This window comes from Trematomus bernacchii, unplaced genomic scaffold (assembly GCF_902827165.1).
Source record: "Trematomus bernacchii unplaced genomic scaffold, fTreBer1.1, whole genome shotgun sequence".
Taxonomy (NCBI): domain Eukaryota; kingdom Metazoa; phylum Chordata; class Actinopteri; order Perciformes; family Nototheniidae; genus Trematomus; species Trematomus bernacchii.
In genome coordinates, this window is record NW_022987654.1 from 957,565 (window position 1) to 985,428 (window position 27,864).

General features: G+C 40.4%; 1 protein-coding gene across 1 annotated transcript; it reads left to right on the plus strand.

Moving 5' to 3' along the window:
- mdfi (MyoD family inhibitor) lies at positions 1-27,537 on the plus strand. Its single transcript, XM_034134878.1, has 5 exons — positions 1-407; positions 1,869-2,064; positions 12,427-12,564; positions 22,378-22,740; positions 23,725-27,537. Exons 2-5 carry the CDS (start codon positions 1,920-1,922, stop codon positions 23,976-23,978), a joined length of 900 nt encoding a protein of 299 aa, XP_033990769.1. The 5' UTR covers positions 1-407; positions 1,869-1,919; the 3' UTR covers positions 23,979-27,537.
- The last annotated feature ends 327 nt before the right edge of the window (positions 27,538-27,864 follow it).

Genomic DNA, 27,864 nt, shown 5'->3' on the forward strand with positions numbered 1-27,864 from the left:
GAGTAGCCTACACAGGACGTAGTTTAAACTCTTGGACGGTGGTGGACTTGGACATTTTTTGCAGAAAAGCAACTGAAAGTAACCCTGCAGTGCAGACAAAGAAGACCCAGCGAGCTGCCTGCAGAGACGCATACACTTCCCAACATCTGGTCTGCTGGAGGACGGGGCGAGCCGGAGAGACACACTTTTGGAGGCGGAGAGAAAACTATCTTTGCTGGAATATGCATTGAATTGGGGAGTTTTTGGGCTACCTACATGAGCCGAAAAGAGAGCCGGTGGTCGTGTGAGGTGACAAGAGTGGAGGCAACGAGTACGGCAAAGGTCGCGGAGGGCGAGAAGTCCACCTGGTCGGACAGAGGATGAATTAGCCGAAAGTTTTGCTGCACCGCGTCCCAGCCAGAGAGAAGGTACGGGGTTGTTGTGCTGTGCTGTTGTTTCAAACTTACTTTTTGAAGTATGAATCTAGACAGAAGAAGAATCGCTACATTAAAGCTGAGCTCGGTCTGAGCATGCAGGGACTCGTTTAGGGAAAGCAGGGCGCAGACATGCAATAAAGGTAAACAGAAAACGCCCGTTAGCTGGCAGTAACTTCTGTAAGGGCAATTAATACTATACATTTCAGCATATATTTCTCTTGAAAGGTAGACTGTTTTTAAAACCTGTTAACAGTTAACTTGAGCTGGACGTTTGGCAGTGTTTTCACGCCTGTGGTGCGATGTTTGCTCTTTTCCCGAAACTTCTATACACTTTTTACTTTTTTGTTTAAAACTAAGCCCACTGTAGTTGGGGTAAAACATTTGATGCATTTGGTAAACCATAGCTTATCAAGCGATTTCACAAAAACGTATTTAATAGGTTGTCAAAAGTGTTCTGGCCAGCGAATGCCGAGCAGAACCACGGGAGCGCGCAAACAGCTGTCCAGCTGAGCTGCTCTGGCAGGGCTGGCGCGCGCCAAACACACGTTGGCACGTGACACACTCAATTTGTCCCGTGTTAATGATGAGTTTGAGAAGGTGCCCGGGGCTTGGGGCTGACTGTCTGTTGGACTCCTCTCGAATATCAGATAAAACCCAGGTGAACTGATAACAGGTAATGTGGCAGGTATGAAGGTAGCCAGGTAGGAATTCGTCATTTAGGCTATATGTTGCCTAGCAACCTTTAAGTTAGCTGCAATCGTGGGTCGACAATAATAGTCAATCTATTAAATCCTATTAAAGTTATAGTTAAAGTTAATATTAAAGTGGTATGAGTCTGTTTTGTCTAAGATCAAATCGAACCACTTAAAGAAATGTTCAATATAAGCCTACCTATTAATGTATGTCAGAAAATAGTTAAAAATGCCAAATAACTTGCAGTGAAGTTTTACAAAAAATATCACTATTTAGTCATTTTTTTGCTTCTTCATATTTTTGTTTTTTGTCTTTTGTGTGTGTCTGTTCTTTTCATATAATTATCATTTAACTTTTCATACTACTTGAGTTACCTTTGCGTGTTTATCTCTTGTTGTTATAGGCTAATAGCCTACTACCCATATTGTTTTTTATTTCCACAACACAAGTTTAAAGAGTTTAAACACTATTTATTAATGAAGGCTATTATTATGCACATCCGTTGTGTTGCCAGTGTTTCATGAAAGCAGCACGCCAGCGCCTTCCTTGAGTGGTTTTATAGCTGTAAGGTATTCATGTTGGTTCAAGTTGTGCCTGATTACACCTTCCTCTCACTAAATCATGGCCATAAGCAACACAAAACAATGGAGCATCAAGCTTTTTGGTTTTCAATTTAAAACGACAAACAAAAATCTGTCATGTGACCCATGCGATCACCTCTGTAATTATATGTTTGGCTATCTCTCTCATCTTATTCAGGCTCACTCCTTGGCCCCTCCACCTCCTCCCATAAGAGCCAGGCCTACGCCCATGGATGAGGAGAGGAAGGCCCCTGCCATCCCCCCAGAGCCACCAGATGAGGGGGACCCCACTCCAGTTTCACAACCCAGTTCAAACGAGACCACGACATCAGAGATAGCAAACTCCCCGAACCCAAAGCCCTGTCCTCGCCCAGGTAAGGACAAAGTTACAAAAACAGAAAAGACTTAAACCAAACAACCTTTTCACGCTGTTGTGTAGCTTTTAGTGTGTCTGGGTGTATGTTCTTGTAATGGAGAAAGTACAAAATCACAGAAGTTATGTGATAGGTCTAAACAAGTCTTTTATAGGGCCAATGTTTGTAACTACTAACAAACAAACCCACTTTGATATTAGAACTCCTTTATGTTTTTTTTTGTGGCTGCCTCAAAACAAGGTGAGGCAGGGAGTTGATTAAAAGAGAAAGAGCCCTTCAGTAAGCAAAAGAGGAATTGGATTTGTGCTTTTTTATACATTTTAACCTTATTATGTTAAAAGGCTTGGCTCGTGTGTGAATATGTCTTGATGCAACACTTTTTCCTTTCTTTAGGAACTATAGTAGACCTCCTTACCCGAAAACAGAACAATTTATTCACCTTTGAGAAAGTAAGGTTGATGTTAGTTTTCCAGACTGGAACAGCCTTGAGTCATTGTTATGCTTAACATTTTACAGATTGGTAATTACTAATCACTAATGGTTGACTCAAATTATTCCATCTATATCCCCCCAAAAATCATTGTGTGTTTTTGGTGGATGTCATGGTGATTCATTAGGTCAGAGGCCTTCTCACTGACAGATAAAAACAGTTGTGTACCGAGCTCAGTGTGGGGGGTGTGCCACCTTGGATGATCTGAGGGGTCAGGACCAATTAAGCGCTGTGGAACGCTTAAAGTCTGCAATGGGACTCCTGGGAATTTGAGAATGAACCCATGACCCTTCGCCTTTGTGTGATTGGTCATGGTAAGGGTTGACTGACACCAGGGCGGGTACGAGGGAACAGTATTGTGCCTGAATGACTCATCCAGGATAAGCCAAAATGATTCAAGTTTCCTAAAACACATTGAGAAAAACGGACAGCACAGACTGTAGTTCAGAATGAAGGTCGTAATTATGGTAAACAGTAAGGGAAGTTTGCAAAGATTTATGTGGCATGTTGCCATGGGAACCAACCACCAAAACCTGTAAAGGGTGATGGGGCTTTCTTAGTTTTGTCCCAGTTTAGTATGATTACTTTAATGAATGTGAGTATAATCAACACACGCACATTTCTGTTGCCGCCACATTGTGGTGCACCATGATGAGTGTCAGTACAGCATCACATTTAATGATAATACCTCAACGACGAGTTTTACGGTTATTAACTGAAGGTTTGTGCCTGAACATGTTCTCTAGGCTGTGCTTACTTTACCTGTGCTTGTTGCTCAGGAAGCCAACACAAAGTATAACTGTGGCTTCTCACACTAAAAGTTGCTGCTTCTCTGGCTGACAGGGATAATGTGTGTGTGTGTGTGTGTGTTGTGTGTGTAGGCTGAGCGTAGGTACTGTAGGTGAGCCAGGTCGGGGGGGAGAAGATTGGTCAGGCTACCACTGAGGGCAACAAGGCCCTGCTTTCAGCGCTGTGCGACACCCCCCACCCATCAGTGTGCAGCGCTTTGAAACAACACAACAGGCACAGGTTTAGATCTAACTCAGCTTGAATTGAACTTGTGCCAATTTGGCCCATATTTAGAAATGGATAACTTGTTCCAAGATGGCACTATTTATGTCAAAGATGCTTAGCTAGTAAAGATGCTTAACACATTTTTTTCTTCATGGTTTACTTTAAAGTTTAACAGCCCATACTACATTTAAATTATTTTTTGCCATTTTATTTCACTTCATACATTTTGACTGTTGCTAATTTAGTCACTTTCATGCTGACAGGAAGGGTGTATTATGCCCTAAACAATCAGTAGCAACAGTACGTATCAATCAGACCAACACCATTTTTCTTTGACATTAAATCTATGTTTAGGAGGTGACAACCTTAACGTGTTTAACTTTGATGACTCCAATCTAGGAGTTGTCATTTCTATAATAGGAATGACAAATACTTGGACATCTGAGTAAAGGTCCTACCTTTCACCCGTTTACTGCTGCTAACTTTAATGAATGTGGCTGTGGAGCTGAAGTCTATAAAAAGATGACATGCGCAGATTTAACTTAGTTTCTATTAAGTTCTGATTGTTGTACTTTTTCCAATTGGTTGAAGCACGCCTACAAATCGTATATATAGGTGTTGTTAGTTTGCATAGGCACGTACGAGACTACATAATAATGATGCCACGCTCAAAAGGAAGCTTTTTTTAGGCTATGGGAAGGTTTTATAGACATTCAACGTTATCTTTTAAAGTACACAAAGCATTTTTCCTGCCTGATGTTTAAAATGTAGTTTTTGAGGGCATACTTTCTTTTATTTATGACAATGGCAGCATCAGTGTGGGAGATGGCCAATCACTATGCACCAAATGAGTTCAGTTTGAGTTTTAGCCCTAGTTGTCAGCCCGTATTTAAAGAGGCGTATTTGCTGCTGTTAAAGAATAAAGCTCTTTTCAGTCGTTACAAGGTCATTGAACAGTGGTGTGTGTGTGTTGACAGATGTGTGCCTCTCACTGTTGTGAGTGTTGCTATCACTCAGGCATGAAGATGCAATGAGGCTGTCTGTTTATATAGTAGCCTCTTACTGTACCGCCACATGCTGATTCCCTCATTCTCTTTCACCACTGGCATCTCTCTCACTCTATCTTTTCTCTTCCGCCGTCTTTTTTTGCCCACTTCCCTGCTTTTGTCTTTCTGTCACTCTCTGCATTAGGGCTGAGGAAGAATGTATTTTTCTCTTGCAATTGCATACAGTACAAGAGTGGCTTTCTTTTCAAATCACCAGAGCTATGATTCTATGAATGCCATTATTATCTGTGTCTAGAACTATAGAATGTGTGTTTGGAGCTTGTTCATGTCAGCAGTTTTAAGACAGCTGTAGCCAGCTGCAGCTCGCTAATGTTTAATTTCAAGCGGGCCAAAGAAAATGAAGATTTTGGCTGTTGTTTAGTTAATATGTTTGATGGAAAACTAGTCTGTACTTTTAACACTCACCTAAAAATGTTTTAGTCAAGAAAAAGAAAGCCACTGTTATTGAATGTGGACTGAGTTGTTTTTTTCTGCCCAGAAATACAAACATAGTGGTTAGTCTTTCTCCAAATAAACAATTTAGTATTAGCTGACCCCATCAGACGATTACAGTCAGGTAGCTTGCAGTTATTTTCTCTTTAATAATAAAGCATAATTGACTGACAGCTGGTAGTTAAAATATCTCTGTACCATTTCTAAGCACATCATACTGTCTTTTAAATGTTATCTCAGGATCAGGACCGCCAAGATTTTGGCTTTGTGTAGCACCTTATTCCTTTAGTATGCCAAGCTAATGCTAGCGTAAGGAGCAAAAGTGCAGAGCTGTCAAATGGTATCATTGATATGTTCCAAAAACGTAAAGTTGACCGCCGTCGGACAAGAAGTTTGACATGTTTTGTTTTTAGCTGTTATCAATTAATGTTACTTTTAGATGTGGCATTATTTTTTCCTGAGATAATATGCTCAGCTTTACTGTCAATGTTGTGCCAAACTGACGTGTTTTCATGGTTTAGATGATTTCTAGATCTCTTTGTTTATCCTGCTGCCCTCCTAGTGCATAGAATAAAAATAACAAATGTCCTATGTGTTACAGTTTAAACTAGATGCATGTTATCCCTCTCTATCTCTCTCTCGCTCTTCACTCTAGCGTGCAGATGCAGCTATTTGCCTACTTGTCCCTTTTTAGTCCTTGAGGTTTGTCGGGGCTTGTGTCTAATTTGGTTTCCCCCAGGGATAGAAATAAACTAGGAGCAATTTGAGGCATTTTACAGCATATTTGAGCTACGCAAATGAGCGTGCTTCTTTTTTTTCACTTTACCACCTCGCAAACATCTGAGAAACTGTTGCTGCGTCTGCTTTGGTGGCCTGCTCTCTCTCCCTCTCTCTCTCTCTCTCTGCTGTTGACAGAAAGTGTCAGCATGATTTGATAGTACTAACCACCCAGCAAACTGTCTGTCTTGTTGAGACACTTGAGCCAGAGGCCTGTTACTGTACACCTATTGCTTCAGTGACAGGTATGAAGGTTAACTCTTCAAGTATGTGGTTGTCGTCTCTTTCAGTGTAAGTCTACAGAGATGGTATGTAGATCCGTACCAATACTGCCCTTCAGGCCAATATTGATGCATTAGACTAATAGAGATAAGAGAACACTAAACAAATATTTATAACTTTAATAACTCAATGTTGGCCTATGATATTAGCTTGCCATCAAAGCAGGGCAATGAGATAAGATCAATTTTTATTGTACCCCAAGGGAAAGTTTTACGTATACAGTAGGCTGCACGACATGAAGAAGATATGCTATTTGCAATGTCAAATATCTTGATAATGAGATATCTTGCGATACATTTACAGATGTCAAAATATACTAAGTTCTGCCTTTCTGCTGCTTTTAGTATACTGCTAACTACATCACAATTCTTGTTGAATTATAAACAAAGAAGGAACATATTTCCAACATGTTTTAATTAAACAAATTAACCATTGAAGTGAACACAAATGGAAACAATATAGCAGTCTTTTGCAATGTGTTTTCCCCACAGATTAACATCTTGATGAGACAGTAAACAAAAAAAGAGGAGTTTGTGTTTATGCGATAGTGGTGTCCCTAATTTAGGCTCCCTGTGTAATGCAACAGTATAGCAAACAGCAGTGGAACCAGAGGAATCTCAGAGACAAAGTAACACAATTAAATTCCCCTTAAGCCTGACAGTTTCTGTCTTTAATGAGCTTACACGGCTTCATTCTCTCAGCAGCTATAATCTCTGATTTTGGACATATTCCAGCGCTGCAATCTGCACTGTGTGTGTGTGTGTGTGTGCGCGTGCGTGTGTGTGTGTGTGTGTGAGTGCGTGCATGCGTGCGTGCGTGCGTGCGTGCGTGCGTGCGTGCGTGCGTGCGTGCGTGCGTGCTTTAGGCAGGATTGCAGCTAAACAATTGCCCCTTCTTTCCTTTTCCTTTGAGTGTGCGTGTGTACGGCTGTGTGTATTTGTTGAGGAATACAGATAGAAAACGGTTTTGTAGTTATGTGTTATTTTCTTTGTATTTTCCTTCGTTTTGGTCTGAACCCCAGCGGTTGTGTGTGGTTTCAATCAGTTCCAGTCATTACTGCTGGCCTGAGAGCTGCTACTGCATCGTCTCCACTAACTGCGCTCTGCTGAACATTATTCTGCTCCGTTGCTCTTCACCTCATCTCATGCCATCTTCTTTCCAATTCTCTCGACTCTTATCTCTATCTTTATGTTTTTAGAGATGAGTCAGCAGGGCGTGCACCCATTTGTGTGCCTGAATAGTGTGCTTCTAAGTGACTGCTGCAACCGTAACAATCATTTGTATTATAGATTGATTTGCTAATTGTATTTTTACGGTTAATTGATCACTTATTTAATCTATTATGTTAGAGAATTGTCAAATAAACTACTTGTTTTTTACCTAAAGATTGCACTTGTGTTATATATTTATGGTTTATGCTTTATCATAATATATAGTTACAGTTTTTTATTACTGAATAGTGAGTATATTACACATACTAGACATAGAAAATATAACATTGTTTTCATGATTATACAATTATGTATATTGTTACATAAACCTTTTTTGTATCAAATGTTTCGTGAAATGCTCAAGACAGTTTTCACATAAATATTTAATATACGATATACAACATAGTAAAGCACCTAACTCTGATATGTTGGTATCTAAAATCAGTTTGTGACTCATCACTAACTGATTAGCAAAAGGTTGTTTCTTCTAATTGACTGATTGTTCCTATACTACTTGCAAGTATGATCAAACACAACACAGAGACATTGATATATTGACAATATTAAACAGAGTTGCATCTTAACATTCACACTACACGGTGAAAGTTTCACTGGATTAACTCATCATTTTAGATGCCTGTTTCCCTGTTTGTGGCTGGTGGGTGTATATGTACCGTATGTCTTTGCCAAAGGGATGTACACACCTAAGAGACCAGCTTCTTTCCTTTGCACATTAGAAATCTGTGCCTCTAAAGAAGTACAAGTGAAGTCGTAGGTTGAGGTAGTTTGAAAGGCGGAAGGTAAACTCAGCTCAGCACTCCCCCTCAGAGATCATACCCAGAGGAACAGCAGGTTCTGCTCCCCTTCAGGTGATCTAGGATTTGTCACATCCTTTGCCAGCTAGCATAGAATGGATCGGTGTGTGTTTGTGTTTGTGTGTGTGCCTGTGTGTATCCACATGTTTTTGTTTTAATAGTTAACAGTTTGTTTTCTAGAACACTGAAATTCTTTTGGATCGCCCTTCAGGGTCACTGACACGTGCACAAGCACCAACTGACAAACACGCACATGAACACAAGCACATACATGAACACAAGCAAGCATGCACAAACAAATACACATGCACACCCACACGTGTAAACACACAGCCAGCTCTCCTCAGCGGCTCTTGATTGCTCTGGTCTGATTCGAATTAGAGGCTCATCTTTCTCAGATCTCAGAAATGTCTCTGAGGTCGGGCGGTTCAGCGGTTTGATGCTGATGCCAACACACAATTGGTATAAGGCCTGCTTGGATGGCACTAGGGGTTTTTATGGGGTTGTGTTTTGCTCCAACAATCGTGGTTTTAAACGTTTACAGGGGGAAAAACATTGACTGCAGTCACAAGACCTAAACTCATTTAACCCATAGTGCTCGGCAGTAGGAGTCTAAATAAGGACTCACAACATGCAACTATCAAGTGGTTAAGCCAAACAGATTATTATCACATAGTCATTACAATGTGGAGGTGTTAAACACATATTCTGATACTTCATGGACATATTTATTGAATATCATCAACTTTGACTTTTCCAAACATGGCAGCAATACTCTGGTATCCTTACTTCTAATTCGACTACTACCTTTGTCACACTTCCAAGGCGTTTGCACTGTTGTTGTCCTTCTATTTTAGCTAAGTATACTGTATAATTTTCTGATGTAGTAATTGTGGGATCGTTGTAAACTGATTTGTTGTGTGGAGTCATGGCTATTACACTGAAGAAGACCTTTCCTTTCCTGTGGTTTGCTGAAGTTGGGCTCTCGTGTGGCTTTGATAATGACATAATTGCCCCCAAATGCAGCTTCCAGAGAATGCGACCAAAACAGCACGAGAAGAGGATGAGTATAACCGATAAATGCCACCTAAAGCACTTTTTGTTTTAACTATATTACTGATCTGAATATTCTCAAAAACCTGCCAACTCTCATTAAAGTCAAATGTTGCCTGCCAGCATCTTTTGATATATTACTTTTTTCTATCCATCTTTAATATTTATAAATGGGTACCAGCTGCATAGAACAATGGATGATTTTAACTGATGGATTTTGACAAGCTTGTTGGTTACTGATTATGGTTAACGTGATGTTTAGAGAGATATTCAAAAATACATGACTTTACAGACTATAGATGTAAGAATATGGAAACAGTATGAACGGAGCTACATACATTGTCTTTTCCATATTCCTTGAAATAAGTGCTGAGTGTTATCCAAAGTGATTACAGGAAAGTAAAATAAGGATGTATGGGTGAATGGATGTAATAACAGATGGACAGATATAGTTGCTAGTGACATACACAACCTATAATACACCCATATCTCTAAACTAGACAAAATGTTGGCAGTGTCGAGAGCAACGGTTCTCACTAGTGGCTTTCATATCTGAAGCTGACTGATTGAAACTAATGGATACAACATGGGCCTTAGAAATGGCTTCCACATGCAAGAGACAGCTGTGTGTGTGTGTGTGTGTGTGTGTGTGTGTGTGTGTGTGTGTGTGTGTGTGTGTGTGTGTGTGTGTGTGTGTGTGTGTGTGTGTGTGTGTGTGTGTGTGTGTGTGTGTGTGTGTGTGTGTGTGTGTGTGTGTGTGTGTGTGTGTGTGTGTGTGTGTGTGTGGAGAACTGGTAATACATATAGGAAGGTAATATGTGTTTTATGTTTGTGTACAGGTATATGTGTTGGGTTTGTGTACCACCGTATAATAGAACGGAAGAGCAGGAAGTGCTTCCCATCCCTTCAGGTCCTGTTTACGTCTCCTCCAACTTCACACCCACAGAGATCCCATTACACAAACACACACACACACATATAAAAAGTGAAGGCAAACACCAAACACACGAAACATCCAATGCTTAAAACACTGTTTCTCTTCATCAAGGTTAGACCACCTTACATAACCAAGTGATTCATACAAGTAGCTTTGATTGACTTTGTTTTCTAAGAAAATATGGATAGTGTTTCTTTAGAAAGGTCTTGATCAAACGGAGTGAGTTTTAGCAGCTTGGGGCTGCTTTTTGTAATTGTTTTCAATAAGAATAAAGCGTTTTGCGCAATGCTTTTGCATAAAAGATATCTCTTTTCATCATACTTTTGCCTTGAAGAACAGGCCTTTGAAGGACTTTTGCTGGACACACAGAGCTTTATGAATTTATATAAAAAAGTCACGAACTGAACAAAGAACAAGAGGCTTGCGAGTAAATTAATGCTGTGCTTAAAAGTTTGTGCTTGTCCATTAGGAAGTGTACCGTTCTTGGTTTGTGTTAAACTAATATTAGCAACAATTTGGTAGTTGCCTTGTGAAAGTATTAAAAAAAGATGCAACAAACTGCATTTCGGTATGTCTGATTAGATTGTCTACAACAAAAGAGGCAGTGTGGTGCACCATGTCGTTTCAACCTGTACCACATGCTTTATCTGATAGAGGCCTGGTCATTGTTACAATAGGTGAACATTTAGTTGTGATAAAACCCACTTTGATATCAGTGTGGGTATTTTTCAGTAATTTCAGTAAAAAAAGATTCCCTTGTTTATCATGGATTTTCACCTGTTTGTATGTCATGATATTAGACACTGTTACAATTATGGTAAACAGTAAATCTCATGGAGTCTAACATTTTACACTTTATTATACACCATTTTTTAATAATTAAAAACAAAATAGAAACTTCATCCAACAACTATTAACATCATCGATCACTGTATAATGATTATTGAATAATGGTCTATTGAATTCTAGAAAACAGTGAACAATGTCTATCTGAGGACGTCTGCAAATGTCCAACATTTTAAGAAAAAAAACACATCAGACAAAAGCAGGAAATGCGTAAGCAAATTACCTTACATTTGAAAAAAGTTGCAGTATATTTTTCCACTGATCTACTAAAAGAATAAATAGACTGAGGTTCATACTTTCCTGGTTGACACCGATGACATCCTGATCCTGCCAAGTTTGATTCCCCTGCTACAGAAATAATATTTGGACAAACACAATTTCAGAACCAGATAAATGTATTCTATCAACTATTAATCTCTAGAAATCACTTTCTTCGTTGAAATAAACTGTTGCTATGCGTTTTCTTTCATCTTTCATCCCTTCTTTCACTGCGCGAGACACAGCTGAGACCTTTACATTGACATACTGTATAGGTTTAGCCGTGAAAGTAGGAATTAATCTATGGAGTGATGCCAAATATGTGAAGGAATTTATTTGTAAGAGCGGAGAGGGAATTTGAGCTGGAGACGAGAGGCAGGGGACAGGAAAGAGAGGACAGATAGAGAAGTGAGCGAGAGTGGATAGAGTAAATAAACATAGCCGGGAAGTGTTGAGTCCAAGCACAGGACGTGGTTTGGTTTTTGTGTGTGTGTGTGTGTGTTTATCAAACCCAGCTGGCTCCCATTTGCCCAGGAATGAGTCTGCACCTCTCAGAGGCCCAAGCCTGCGTGGCTTTGAAGGCCTCTGTGTAGTGTGTATGTATGTATGTTAGTATATACGTGTGTGTGTCTGTGTGCGCATAATAACAGCTTCATTAGAACACTGCATGGTACCGGTGAACACATAAAACACCCAGACATGTATTTACTGTATGTAAATAATGTGTATGTCGTCTTATGTGTTCATTATAAACACATACACCCACTCTTAAACACAATCGCAGCACACACAGACTCACACAGATTTCAGGTTTCACAAGCATGCACATAGACCCCTAAACAGTCCCAAGGGGTTGGATTTAACTGCTTCCAGATGCAAGCGCAGGACAGAGCACACACATACAGACAAAATCTTCTGCTTTGTTGAAGTCAGCAGAACTACTCGGTTTAAATTAATGAAGTGCTAGTAGATGGGAAATGACATGAGTGTAGACAAGTTTACTACAAGCGGGAAAACAGCTTGCTGCTGATATCCGATAATATCCTCATGGAAAGCAGTTGTCACTCAGGAACATGAACCTCAAAAACCTTTAAATAAACTAAACATAAACATGTCTGATCTTACAGAAAACTGTTTGTTTTTTTAATTGCGTATGTATCTGTGTTGGTTTGTTTTTCAGATGAGGCCCACACCTATACTGAGCCCCTCATATTGAGGTTAAATGGCACCCCAGAAAGGTTGCGAGGGGATGATGAAGACAAGTGGAGCAGCCGCCTCTCACACACGGAGCTCACAACACCCAGCAAGAGCATTACATGTGAGTAAACTGCACACACAGATTCACACATATGAACTCATACTCAGAGACACATTGTGAGAGTTTTGTTTCCAGTACCGATCACTGGTTTGATGAGTCACATTGTCCTGACCTTTAACAAATACATTTGAACACCCGGTAGAAATAGGTCAGGTAATCACACACAGACAGAAATATATTGTTAGCTAAGTAGGTTAGGATTTCTGAACACTTGAAATAAAAAACATTTCTGTTCTTTCGCCTCTCTGGATTTGATCTCTGCCTATCGTTTGTTGTTAAGACGGGGATTGCTAGGGTATCACAGTGACATGCTAGTTGATAGTGTGACTGGCACTGACGATTATGCTCCCATTTCCAAGTGTCATTTCATTATTTAGGGTTCATTAGACATATTTGTGTCTGTAAAATCAAGATAACCACCAAAAAAAAGTATCTGATTTGATCAATTGAGAACCAAAGTCACGTCATACGCCGGTTTCCCTTTATAAATCACAATCAACTCGAAATGCGGCGCAGCTTTTGCGGGCTTCACGTAACGCCCATATTTGCCTATAAATAGTCAAAGAAACGCCCCGTATTAATATTCATTTTGACTGACTGCATGAAGAAGATTGCAGGAAATGACGACAGAACAGCTAAAAAAGACATCTCACACCGTGTCAGATTTTGGTTCTTTTGGGGAGGTGGAGATAAATCATATTGTTTGGTGGATGCAGTTTGAACCAGAGTAGCAGCATGGAGGTCGGATCGTCACCAAAATAAATAAATAAGTGGTCCGAAAAATGTTAATGACAAAATACACATAACCTTCCTCAGGCAGTGTGTCAGTGTGTTTGTCCCGGGGACAGGAGACCCCCCCCATGATGAGAAACTGTAAGAAAGTATCGGGGGATCCCTGCGGAGTGGAGTCAATTAATGTTTATTTTTTTATTTGGTGGTTTTGTTCCAGCTGTCGATCAGCTGTGAGCAGCGTCTCCACTGCAGCCTGTGCGCCTCAACCCCCCGCAGCAACTCTATATCCACCAGTTAAAGGAAATAAAACTAATGTGTTGTGTAATATCAGCTGCCAAATCTACCAAATATATGGTGTTCTTAGTTTCCATACCTCCTGTGTTTTATGAGCGACATCAAGTCTTAGCAAACGGCATAAAACACGATTAAACATGATAGTATATAAAACCATGCTCGTATCTATACAACCTATACTGTAGAAATACAAAACGGCCTCAGTTTAGACGTAATTATGTCCTTCTGCATACCGCATAATTTATGAGAATACATGTCATAACATTAAGTCAACATATTCAAGGTGGTTTTCAATAACATATCCGTGTATATTTATTTCTCCAAGTTAGGTTTTTGTGTGCACTGAGGAGTCTCAAAATCATTTTAACATTGGCTTTAATCAATGTTTGCAAATGAATTCTTCATATATGATACATGAGAGGTAACATTATATTTATGGTATTATTTTCACATAGTTCTCTCCATTCTTCCTTCTGCCAACGGTGTCGCAGTTTCTCGCCTCTCCCGTTTTTGTGCTTAGTGCGTACGCATGGGTCACAGTTTGCGTGGAGGACCGCACATTTTCCCGTCAAGTTTATTTTTTATAAATCGCAAACATTGCTTAGAAACTGGCGTACGCCATCTTTTGAGCGTACGCACCGTTTATAAATGAGGCCCCTGGTGACCTCGAGGTTTAAGGTGGAGATCAAGTTGTCAAAACATCTTTGCTTTGAGGCAATGGCGTTGTTAAATCAATCCATTCCTTTCACTCCTCTTTTCCTGTCCCTACTCTACTGTCCATGCATTAAATGAAGGAACATCCAAAACAAAATAATGGCAAAAATGCTTTAAAATGATCGCTCCCTGTTAGCTCATAAAGCTCACCACTCAACTGGCTGTCAAGCGTATTATGTTTAACCCACAACAGTCTTGGGCTTGTGGGAAATGTTGTTTGGTAAAGGTTTCTTAAACAAAATAATTAACAGTTTTTATACATCATTTTGTTAAGGTTTACCATCCCTGTCTAGACATATGGACTACACCACAAGACATAAGACTGAGAATGGTTTTGTTCCAGGGCTGGATTTTTGTCATTGGGTTTATTATAAATGTCAGTGTGATTTCCAATGAGGTTTTCTTACTTTTGTAACAGAAACCAGGATTTGGGCTCTCTATTCCGTAATGTGTTTTGTGACCAATTCACTCCAATAACATTTCTCATTGCTGCAACATAAAATTACTACCAAAGTAAGAAAATTGCAGGAGGAGAGATGAATGTGTCTCATGTTGTTTGGTTTTATTTACACTCAAGTCTAAACTACTTCCCAAAAACGCCAACTGTCCGGTCATTACACTCCCCACTGGGTGTTTTGGCACCTCTCCGCCGCAATTGCTGGCCAGAAGTGTACCAACACCTGGAAGTTCTCCTTTCAGAGTCATATCACCAATCGCCACCGCCCATTTCCCTCCCTCATATTACAAGTCCCACGGTTATGATTCAGCCAGAGAGAGACGGCTTCACTCTCCTTGATGTGCAGTTGCTTAACTCCCTGTAGCAAAGCCTATGTTATTATCCCACCACATATTTTTCTTGCTTTCACTCCAGTTTGAAATAAGTAGAATCTCAACCTAATTATCAATCTAGTTATTCTATGTCATTTATTCACTTAGAAAACCAACCTTCACAATAATAAACCCCCACAAAACTCTAGCTAAGATGTCTGGATTCTTGGCCACTCACACCGTAACAAATTGAAACGCCATACAGTGGTCTAAATCTGTCCTTCCTGTCAGTTAAAAAAAAAGAGGGATTGTGTAAGGGAATAAAGGGAGGAATAAAGGGGTGAGAGGACGGTTGAGTAAGCTGAAATCTGAGCATGTGTTACAAAACTACGAGAATTTTTTTCCCGGAATCCAGGGCCAGCCATGGGTGACATGCACAAACACATAAACGTGCCCCATGGTAATAGCTAGTTTGTGGTAACTGAATAACCAGCAGTTCAGTGAGGAAATGGATAAGTAGGTGAATGCAGTGTGTTTTAAGTACGTGTGTGAATGTCTGCTGTCTCCGTCTATGTTTGTACCTCTACCTGTCCCTTCTGCTGTTCTATTTCAGGCTCGCTCTGGAAGACTTCTCTCTGCCTCTCTCCCTTCTTCATTTTACATCCCAATAAAATCTATGAAACCCACCAGCTCCATATGCTGTGCAGGAAGGGTTATGCAACAGTAGGCTTGGACAAAATGTACCGCCATGAACACTTACTGGCTTTGCTCTGCCTTCTACAACTTACACATATCACACGTGTTCACGGGACTTGAACTAAAACTAAACAGTGACATTTCTTCCTTTCTTTATCCCTTTCTCAGGTGAATACACAGCATATGCCTGCTGTATCCATCAAATATCATTTTGTTAATTGCAAATATTAAATATGGTCTTCAACAACCTTTCTTCCAGAGTAAGGATGAGATTATGAAAGAACTGATGTCATTAAACTGACTCATGGCAATATTTCACTATGCAATATTGTTGAAAAAAGATTAATATTAATATGGTTTATATTTTTGCCATTATCCCTTAATTTGTGTTGACAAAATGACAATTATTTTGTGTGAGTGTTTATCTTTTTATGCGGCAGTTCCAATTCCTGTGCTATGTATGCCTTATCATAAGGACATTGTGGCTACTGCAGATAAAATGAATTGTTCAATATAATACCATAACTAAATATAACTAAAAACACTTTTAATTCACTTGGTAACAGTTTTCTTTGACGAAGATAAACAATGCACAAAATATAGGTTAAATAAAACTATGATAAAAACTTTGACATTTTTAAAAAGGACATTTAGCAGGACTGGGACTAAAGAACAAATGGCAGACAAAATGAACACTACAACAATTACTTAGGGTTTGTTTTTGTGTCTTTCGTGAACCTCTTGTGCCCCTATCAGCTTGTCTGCCGTTTATATATTGTGTGTGTCATCTGCAACTCATCAATCAATCAGTATCCGCTGCTCCGGCTTCATGATGAGCGTGAAGACGTTACCAAATAGCTGTGACTCAGGTCTGTGGTGAGGTCATGGCTGTCTGACATCTGCCAATGTGTTTGTGAGTGAGAGGGTGAGGAAACAGAAGCCAAAACAGAAAATTCCTCATCCTGTCTCGCAGTGATGACATCAGAGCTATAGAATGCGTCTGGCCCTTGGCCCATGAAGAGCTGTCTGATAACAATGTGCGGAGAAAGCAGTTCACGTGTGAGTGTGTACATACAAGCACACACAGACACACACTTCCTGTCACTGGTGTCATGAACACCCTGCCGTCTTTGACGCCACTGTCGCAGCAGGATACACATGTTCACAGATGTTTAAATGCTTGCACACTTTTGGTCTCACGAGGAAACAATGACATGTACAATAATACATCACTGACATGATCACAGTAGCATTTATGATTCCTGCACTTTGTTTATTTTTATTGGTTTGAAATGATCTTCTGATCCAAATCAGATCAAAGCATAAAACAGATATAAAACAGACCCTTTCTTTATGCATGTGCCAATCAGGGCATGGAATTGCGTGTAAGGAAAATGTTGAGAGGAGCTGTTTGTTATTATCTTGTCATCAAAGGGGAAGGGTGTGCAGTGTGTTGTTGGTGGGAAATCTAACAGAGCTGTGTCATTGGCTTTAATTAGAGACCAGTCACTGTGCTCAAACAGTTTTCCATCTCTTCCTCTGCTTTAATTCTCTCTTTTCTTTTTGTTCAATCTCTCTTGTCTTCTTCTGAATATGTGATCTATATATATGTTTAGTCACAAATAAACCGATACACTATATTTGACATGTACTATCAGGTAGAGGTAATGGTAACACTGTCAGTCGTGTGTGAAGGAGGTGGCTGGAGGAAGTCTCAGGTCAGGGATTAGTGTTGCAGTTTGTCATGTTGTTATTGCAAATCCACTGCTTGGTCCTCTTTAAAGGCTTAAACCACTTCATGAAATATTTGCACTGTTTTTACATGACTTTGTCAGGTGAAAGTCACAAAGTCAAACTTTGCAAAAATAAATATGTAATTGAGTGTTTTCAGACATTTGCAGGGATTACATTTTGTATCTGAATGTCAAAAAACCACAAGAAAACATCTATTATTTTGTTTTCCAGAACTTTTGTGTATTGGGCAAGTTGTTGTTATGCATTGTGGGTCATATTTGATGTTTTCTTCCAGCAAAAAGAGAAAGAAATGTTCTTGGCAAATTTCAAAACAATATACAAAAGACTAATTCCAAGTGCACAGCTTTGTTATTCCTGGTATAGAAAAGGCTTTTCCGCAAACTTGTGCAGGCACGAACACATCTGTCAAATTGCAATCACTCAACCCTTTTGAGCGCTGAGATCTTATTTAGGCTTATTATTTAGACCTTTTATAACAACAAGTAGTGGTGCTGAGTCTGCTGTTTAAATACCAATTCGGCATTTTCTCTTTGCAATCATGAGGTTTGATTGGGTTCTAAATGTCATGACTTAACACTTAACTGAGACTTTGTCTCTCCACTTTGCTGGAAGTGCAGCTCCACCCTCAGGAGCCAAAACAAGCTCCAACATCTCAAACTAAAAAGAAATGTTAACATGTCATTTACACGATAACACTGAAGCTGCCTATTGTACCTCTGTCTGTGTAAAGCTTGGCTATTGTGTCGCTGTATGCACATCATATTTTAATGTTCTGTAAGGATGATTTGGCTACTCGAAGAAGATTTAAAATGAGGCTTTTGTAGGATAAGGTGTGCTGCTTTTTTGTATGCATTGGTATCTTTAACCTGTCAGCACAAATAAAACCAAGACACACAGACCATTGCCTTCAGTGATCAAGTTTTCACTTTATTAAGTACTTTTATATCTGAAATGTTGTGTGGCTCAGATTCTAACATACAAATGATGTTAACCTCGTTAGCCTTTAATTGTATGATGGAATTGAATGTGTGTTAACATTGCTATGACCAAACTAAGTGGTTATTTTTTCATTGAAAGTAACATGAAGTAGCTTTTTATTAATCTAGAGGTAAGTCACAATTTCAAATGTAATTGATGCATCAGTCTATGTGCTACTTTTTCAATGCAGTAGAAGACCGCAACTAAACAAACCACTATGTACCGCTATAATGTTGGTTTGGGGGCTTTATAGGAGCCAAACATGTGGCAAAAACTCATTGAAAACTTCACCAGCAACATATCATTTTCCCATTCTCACATTTTTAGTAGTTGACACTTTTGGCCCACAATTAAAAACAGCACAACTATGCAAGAAAAACTCAGAAGGGAGTTAGTGATTTCTTTATTGTCATCATAAATGGCACATGTCCTCCTTGATAAAAACAAGTTCACTGCAAACCGCAATAATGCGCATCAGTGTTGAGCGTGAGTCAAACATATTTGATTGGATACTGAGCCTCTGTTGTGCTTAATAATGCAAAAATAATGTCTATTTGCTTGTGTTTTGTTAGGTAAGGGGCACATTTCTGGGGACATGCACCATTCACAATTGCATTTGGGAGCGCAGAGACTTTGTCCTAAACTGCACCAGAGTAGACGGGAGGATAAAGCAGCTGGAATAGAGGCAGAGTTCATACTCATGCTGGTGACTCATTCTAGCAGAGAGAGAGAGAGAGAGAGAGAGAGAGAGAGAGAGAGAGAGAGAGAGAGAGAGAGAGAGAGAGAGAGAGAGAGAGAGAGAGATGAACAGCAGATCTTTGGTCTGGGAGAGAGGTGTGTAAGTACAGGGTGGCTGAGAGACGCCAGAAGAGAAGGAAGAGGTGGAGGGGGTGTGAATGGGGGTGTGTGTGCTGCTGCATTCAACTGATGGTGACTCACTGGTGCTCGCTCACTGGCCCAAGACATCTGCACGGACAAACATGCACACACACACACATTGTAAGGGTTGCAGGACCCCCAGTGGCCAACGCTGCTGTGTTAGCACCATACACACACGCTCTGTGGTTTCCCAGTCTCATCATGTTAATCCCACAGTCATTTGGCTCTTTATTTGCTGTTATTTTTAACTAGCTCCCACTGCTGAATCATTGTGTTTATGAGTCACACCCATGCTTCCTCCTGCTCCAAATAGGCAGCAACCCATTTCTCCAACTTTGTTTTCTCTGTTTCTCAGTCCATATTTCTCCCTTACGTTCTTGATCTCAGACAAAGGGACCTTGTGTTTTTTCTGTGTGTGTGCATGTGCATATGAGTGTGTGTCCGCACGAGTCTTTGCATGCATACATTTGTGTGAGAGTGGGCCTAACCTCAAGCTCTGTTTGGAGACAGGCCTGACTCCCCGTCTCTGTCTGTCTGTTTGCTTGCCAGATCCGCCTATGTACTGCGTTCATACCCTCACACACATGCACACCACAAACTCACAAAAAGGATGAATTTCTCTACAACTCACAATCCCCTGGACAATACACACCCAGTGGGAATGCTGAAAAATTGTGCACAGCTTCCCTCTCGTCTCTCTAATCCCTTCTTCTCTTACCGACCTACATCCTGGCCAGCTCAGAGTGAAAATACAGCATTGTGCAAAAGGTTAAAAGGGAGCAATAAGAAAGACAGACAGAAAGGGAGGAGATGAAGTGAAGTAAGAAAAGAGGGAGAGACATAACACAGGAGAGAAGCAAGTATTGACTTTTTACATACTTTAGATTAGTATGGCTCCTTTTCACTAGCCCTGCACATGCATACACGCCTACACACTAATACACACACACACACACACACACACACACACACACACACACACACACACACACACACACACACACACACACACACACACACACACACACACACACACACACACACACACACACACACACACACACACACACGGACACACACAGGCCCTGCAGCCTGCCAAACATCTGGAGCAAAGTTAGAAAAACGCTGAATGAAAGAATCTTTAATAACACTGGATTGGTTGTGTGACTACGGCCTTTAGCCAATCAAAACAGGCCTGGATGGGTTATCTGTCTCTGCGCGGTTATCGAACGGACGCTTTTATTGCCAGTCGTGTTTCATAGCCAGAGCTCAGGACCACACTGTGTGTGTGCATCTGAGAGGTACTGCCTTCCTGCTTTGATTTTTTTTTCGCTCTGTTGTCTAACCTGCCCTGTTAATTTTCACCACGTCTCTCGACACCAGATGCTTTCAGGTCAAGAAAATATTTAGGGTCTCAATAGGATGGTATTAAATACTACCATAATATATAAAAACCAGGCTTCCATTTTATTCTTCTTTTCAGGGTGTGTGTTTTGTTTGGCAGCGAAGGTGTGCTTTTCTGCCTCCATCACTCTGGCTAAGTAGTTGGAGGTAAAACATACCAAGTGGAATATTGAGCCAAGATTAACAAAATGTGCACACTGTTTGTAGGTACTCTAAAAGATGCATTGATAGGATGAGCTTATCCACAGAAAAACACTCTGGTCTTCTTCTCTTACACTCTTTTCATGTGTCTTTTTTTCCCCGTCATGTCTTTATTGTTGTATAAGAGTCTAGACTAGTAGGCTCAGGGGTCAGTTCAGCAAATACAGAGCTCCTCCCTTGAGCATTTGCCTTTAGGGTAGGCTTTGTAATTGAACTCAGTTTCCCAGAGCCTCCCTCTGCACAACGCCTCATCAGCACAAGTCTGCACGCACGCTTAGAGGGTCCTCGGCCCTGCCTCAGAGCTGTACAGTGATCACCTGCATTAGCCACACATGTTGGCAAGCCTGCTCGCACACTATATACATATTTTATCCCTAAATGCTTTAAGGGATGCTTCAATCTGAGAACATAAATAATTGTTGAAATTCTTTATCAAGCACACATGTCAAAATATACCCTGGTTCAAACTCCTCAAATGGAAGGATTTGCTGTATGTGTCTCTATTTTGTAATGCATACTAAAAGTATGGCCTTTAGATTGCTAGTCTGAAAAAAAGGGTTAGTCACATAAAATAATGTATAGATTAATTGACAATGTGAATTTTCAGTAAAAATCTCAATGTTAGTATACTTACGGTGTTAGGCTGCATCTACACGGAGACGAAAACGAAAACCAAATTCGATATGAAAAAAGTCTTCCATCCACACGGTATCGGCTCAAGAAACGTGTCCGTCCACACGAGGCCGCTCGACCCGCTGGAGACGCTGTAGTACATATGCCGGGCCTGTAAGTGGCGCTGTACTTCCGCCACAAAATACACCAAAAGCAGCGAAGAAGACCCCCCGAGCATGGTTGCCATGGTTGCCTGGTTGCCATGGTTGCCCTTCTGTTTATTCTCCGTAGCAGTAGTTACTGACCATGCTACAGCAGTGAGCAGCAGAGGTGGGGAGAGGCGGGCTATGGCTTCATCGTTATCAGGAAATTATCGTATAGGACGTACACACGGAGCCGTTTGGCCCCCCAGAGCGTTTCGTCTGCAGATCTACCCACCTAGGGACCCGTTACCGTTTGAGGGCTCAGTTTTCCACGGTTCAGTTACGGCCTCGCCGATACAACCCGTTTCGTGTCCGTGTGGACGGGGCCTTAGTCTATCATATACATGTGGGCCTTCATAATATATTCTCATCAGAAAGCAACAGCAGTGCTATGTCACAATTCGACACAACTAAAAAGTACCTTAAAAGTGCAAGTGCAAGCTTGTCATTTATATGACAGAACAAAAGCAACACTGAGTTAAACTGAAGAGTTTTGAATTTGTATTCACTTTGAAATGCATACAACCCACAGCCTATTGTAAATTAATTCACCTCCTGTCACCATGTCCTTTCGCAGCTCAACCAGCAGCCAGATCTACGCCCGCCCGCCACACCCAGCCATGTCGGACACAGCCCAGCGGCCAACAACGCAACGGAGCCAAGCACCACGCACACAGACACTCCCCTCACACGCACTGTCCGCATCACACGCCTCGCACACACACACTCCAATCCAACGGGGTCAAGAACGGGGGCCTTCATCAGCATCCTAAGCTGGGCTCCCTCCCGAGAGGGGAATCCTCCACCTCCTCGTCCTCTTCGGCGGGACCTAAACACACCAAGAAATTGCGGTCCAACCCTTCCATCACATCCCAGAGCAGCAAGAGGAGCAAGAGCAGCTCCAAGAGCAACAGCTCTCAGGTTCCCGCAGAGTCACAGGGTGAGATACAGACACTAACGGGGGGGGCTGTGGGAACGAAAGGGATGGATAGCAAGCAAGGTTCCACATCAAGTTTTTCATATGTCTGGTCCGAGTGAAGGATCATAATGCTATTTTCACATCTTCATTGACCCAGAAGTAGAAATCATTTACATTTCGTTTTGCAATTTGTAAGATTAGTGCATGTATTACCATTGGTGGGTTGTATTAAAAGAGCAAAAGCAGCAACCCAGAGTTCAGCTAAGTTTAACAGTATATTTCATACCCACTCAATGTAAAATCGTACTTAATCTTTACCAACTTAAAAATCCAAATGAAATAATCAAAAACCAAAGGAGTAATTTAACAAACTTTAAAATATGAAAAGATATTAACCTCTGTATTCCTGTAATAAATCCACTTTTGTGTCTTTGAAACGTGAGTGGGTTAGATCCATGGCAAAGTGTGAAAAGTATGGCATTTAACATTTTCAACTGGTAACTGTTATATGTGGAAAAGGCCACCTTCTCATGACATTCGCTAATTAAAAAGTAGCAACTGTCATGTCTTTTACATGACCAATACTGATACTGGGAGCTCAAAAAAGAAGAGAGGATGTGGTTGAGCAGCGAGGGCAAGGTAACTTCTTATTACCAAGAAAGATTTTGTAAGACCAGAAATGTGTTTTTTTAACTCCTATTAAAGAAGAAATGTGGTAAGTCAGTGCGCTAATGCCACCAGGACATTGGCCATCCTTAGCCTTTAGCCTGGCACTGAAGGAAAATGTGTTCTTGTGAAGTAATTACTCAATCATGTTTCATAATTTCTGACCTATCACAGTGAACGTACTGCCAAGCTACTTCTGACAAAACTTTTTATATTTCTTTGCTTCATTAGCATGACATGTGACAGAAAAAATACTGACGGATTAGCATACAAACTATTGACATAAGAAAAGTAATTATGAGTGGGCAATGATAAAACTCTGTCTCTCTTTCTCTGCAGACTGCTGTGTTCACTGTATTCTGGCCTGCCTCTTTTGTGAATTCCTAACTCTGTGTAACATCGTGCTGGACTGTGCCACATGCGGCTCCTGTGCGGGGGACGACTCGTGTTTCTGCTGCTGCTGTGCGTCAGAGGAGTGTGGCGACTGTGAACTGCCATGTGACATGGACTGTGGCATCATCGACGCCTGCTGCGAGTCTGCAGACTGCCTGGAGATCTGCATGGAGTGCTGCAGCCTTTGCTTTTCCTCCTGAGGGCCCCAGCTGCCACCACGGGGGGCAAAGTAGATGCTACAAACTGCCACAGCCCAGGAGCAACTTCAACCAGTGTCTCACCAGAGCTGGGAAGCGCTAAACATCCTTGTTGCCTGCGCTCTGTGGTTAACACTCTATTGAAGGGCCTAGTTGGCTCTTGAATTAGGTTTCGTACAAGGTTTGTCAAGCAATAACATGCTGAGAGCAGTCAATGGTGATTTCTCCTCTCTTTTATTGATCAAACCATGGGACAGTAGCTTCCCGCCTTTGCCTTTGCTGCGGCCCCTTGCTACACAACTGGATGTATGATGTAGAGGGAGTTCCAGCTCTGGTCTGGGACTGTCTGCCTGACTGTGCAGACCGGGCCTCCGGACCCTCGCAGAACAAGCTATTATCACAATGGAGCCCCTTGTGCCGTCTGAATCAGTGGAGTTCTCCAAGCATGAAAAATGACCTCCAAAGGCAAATGAGAAAATGGCTCCATTTAACCGGATTTTAGTGTTTCTGTAGATAAGAGCAGCAGCATAATGGGAAAATGGACGCTCAGATCTCAATAGAAACATAGTCTGTCCTCCTGTCCTTGGCAAGGTCAAAGTCTTCCACTTTGATTGCGTATAGTGGCCTTTGTGACACACACTCACAGACACACACACACACACACTTAGTGGTGGATCCACCGCTGTCTTTGTTCTTATTGCAATGTACAAAAATATAAAACGTTAATGGTGGCTTGTGGCAATACTACAGACGAATTTCTTTTGTTAATATTCATCTCACAGTCTTATTCAGAGAAGAATCATGAGTGTCGTGCATCAGTCGGAAGATGGGTCCAATTAAATGAGTACTGTAAGTGACTTTTGAGTGAACGGCTGATTGCATTCGTCATGGACACATTCTCTACTCTAACATGTGAAGGGAGAGAGTTCTTAATCAAAGGTCTCTCCTCATTTAATGTTTCACATCTTGTTTACTTTTACATTGTTTATTTTGAGGGGCTTCGGCTGGATTCAGTGGATTCCTCCTCATCAAAAAAAGTCTCGGCTGGAAGAGGATTGGATCGCATCATCTCTTTTTCAACATGTTTCATTTTTCTTTGTCATTGTGTTATGTGAACAAATGGCCTTGGCTTAACTTAGCTTAAGGCCTGAATTTTCTAGTAGATTCCTCGCCTTTACCAAATATCTATTAATCCTTGTTTTGTAGATTTTAGTTAAGATATTTGCATTTCTCCTCTAATGTGAAAATCACATTTCTGTGTTATCGGGTTTTGCCGGGCTCTCTATAAAGCAGACATTGCTCAACATCTAATTTAATTCCTTGAGTGAAAATCTCACGACATTATGCTAAGTTAGATCCATATGCTCGCTGTGTGAATGGTACGCTTTTGATAACAAGCCCGCACTCTCATATGCTCAGATGCATACCTTCTCCGACTCAATACCTCTTGAGATGTCGCCCGTATCTGTTGTGCATTTTAAAATGACTTGATACAAATCTCTCTCCTCTCTTATCAAATCCTTTTTTCTTGGAAATACCAAAGAGTTTTCCTCTGACTGGACTAGTTTTTAGACACAAGGGCTGAAATATAACACTGTTGATTAAGAGTATACACTAAAGCTGCCAATCAACCTGATAACACAGAAGCAGAAAGTCAAGTTTTTGGAAATCAACAAATGCAACTTGAAAATATATTAAGACCTTTAATTTCTGTTTATAAAGGAAAGGATGTGTTTTAAATGTTGACATGTTTCAAAATCCTGCAGTGCCCTGGAAAACAATGCAATTTAAATAACAGCACAAAGAGATGTATGAAGGGAGAACTGGATTATATAATGTTGTGTATAGAAGTTATTACAATTTCATTTGTTTGGATTAACAACATATTCCCAGTGCAGATTGTGAAGATGTTGCTTCATCCAACGACCTGTTCTCTGTCACCAGACCAACCATGTCACAAAAAGAAATATGGATGGACTTTAATGGAGATCTATGGGGATGCAAAGCTAATCCATGAGTTTAAAAGCTAAATAAAAATACTGGTTTGTTAATAGCAGAAGTCAATAATTAAAAATGATACAGATAAGTCTACAAATGTAAATCAGATTAAACTAGTTAATGATAGCATTACTGGCCTCCACTGAAGACAATGGCCTGGCTACCCTGCCTTTTAGCCGGCAGTGTTAAACTAAACTGTTCATCTTGCCTTCATGCAAACTATGAGTATTACTAACTGGAATATTAATAAATATTAACATATGTTTGCTACCCACTGATTCTACAGCACAAACAATAGGTCTACTTTAGGCTTGATCATTTTTAGACAGATTCATAATCTGTCTAATTATGATTCTTTGTTCCTTTACAAAGAATCATGATCATTATTACCAGAGATGTGACTCATCCATTGGGAGGGGGCAGCCTTGAACCCAATCCAGTTGGCATGTTGTTTCCTATTGCCTGTTTATGACTGTGCATAAAAACAACCTCACGCACTCTAGCTCAAGTTTCAAGATTCTTACACAGCTCCAGCTTCTCACTGACTCCAAACAGTGCAAAAGGTCATTCTTTTAAAACCAAAGTAAATCCAGATTGCATAAATGGGAAGCTCCATGACATTCTTTTTTCATTTATTATGTTAAATTGATTTTATTTGCTTAAATTCCTGTTTGCAGCAGAGATGGAATTGGATAAAGGTCAACAGAAACCTACCTGTGACAGAAAGAACAGATTTGCAACTCTCATTTTGGCTGTAGATCTTATAAACAAGTCGAACCCTCCTGTGAAGTTCCTGCTTTTCCTAAATTAGCTTAGCCTGGGTTTTTAAAGAGCTCCTCTTGGAGTATGTCAACACTTTGTTGTGCAGTGCATCATAAATCGTGTGAAACAATATTTTACTAAACGTCTGGGTTGAAAAACAGTGAACACATCATTTAAGTTTTATTTAATGATGTTTGAATACGATTTTATGACTTGATCATTAAATACTTTTTAAGTCCATCCTGAAAAGTGCCTCAGTAATTGGTTGCGAATGGTGGCAGTCTGATGGATTGAAAACACTGACTGGTTGGTCTGGAGATGGAGAATATGTCTGGATGAAGAGAGATGAACAACTGTCTTACATTTCGGTCACACTCTGGATTGTAAAAATTGCTTGGGGATATGGATTTAATGTTTTAACTGTACTAGACAGATTCAAATATCCCGCTCAGTCATTACAGTAATACTTGAAGAAAACAAGTTGACTTTCAATGGTGTCCATAATCAGTATTATCAGTATTTTTGTTGGAATTACCTAACTACAAAAATGTTGAATTGTTGACTTGCCAAGATTCATTATCTTTTCATAAGATGTAATTTGGATATTGGTTTGAAAAGACTGGCCTCCTCTGGCAGTCCTCTCAAAGTTATATTAGCCTAGATTAGTTGTTACTCGACCATAGTCCACTATAATGTCATTTTGTTTACACTACACCCATTTTATGTCAATTTGAATTGCTGTCCTGGAAGTCACGTTAAAATCTCTTAGTTTAAGACTGAATAAACAATGTGAACTCCAGGCTACACGTGTCATTCTTTCTTCCTTTTCACATAGGCTCCAAGCTTATTACATTATGGCCTTATTGCATTACGGTCCACAAATACTTGGGTTGTACTGTAGTCTGGTATTTTAAAAAGTGTTTTTGTAGCAGAAACGAATCTAATAGAAACAAAAAATGTCTTAGTCATCACCTGGAGAGTGTTGAATTACTGAAATTCCAGATGGAGCTTAAACTGTTTTTATACATTTGACCTTCTCTTCTGCACTGCTTGGCCCACTTACAAAAATATTAGGAAAGCAAAATATGTATACATAAAAAACAGTGAAAGAATACACTGTTGCTAAGAA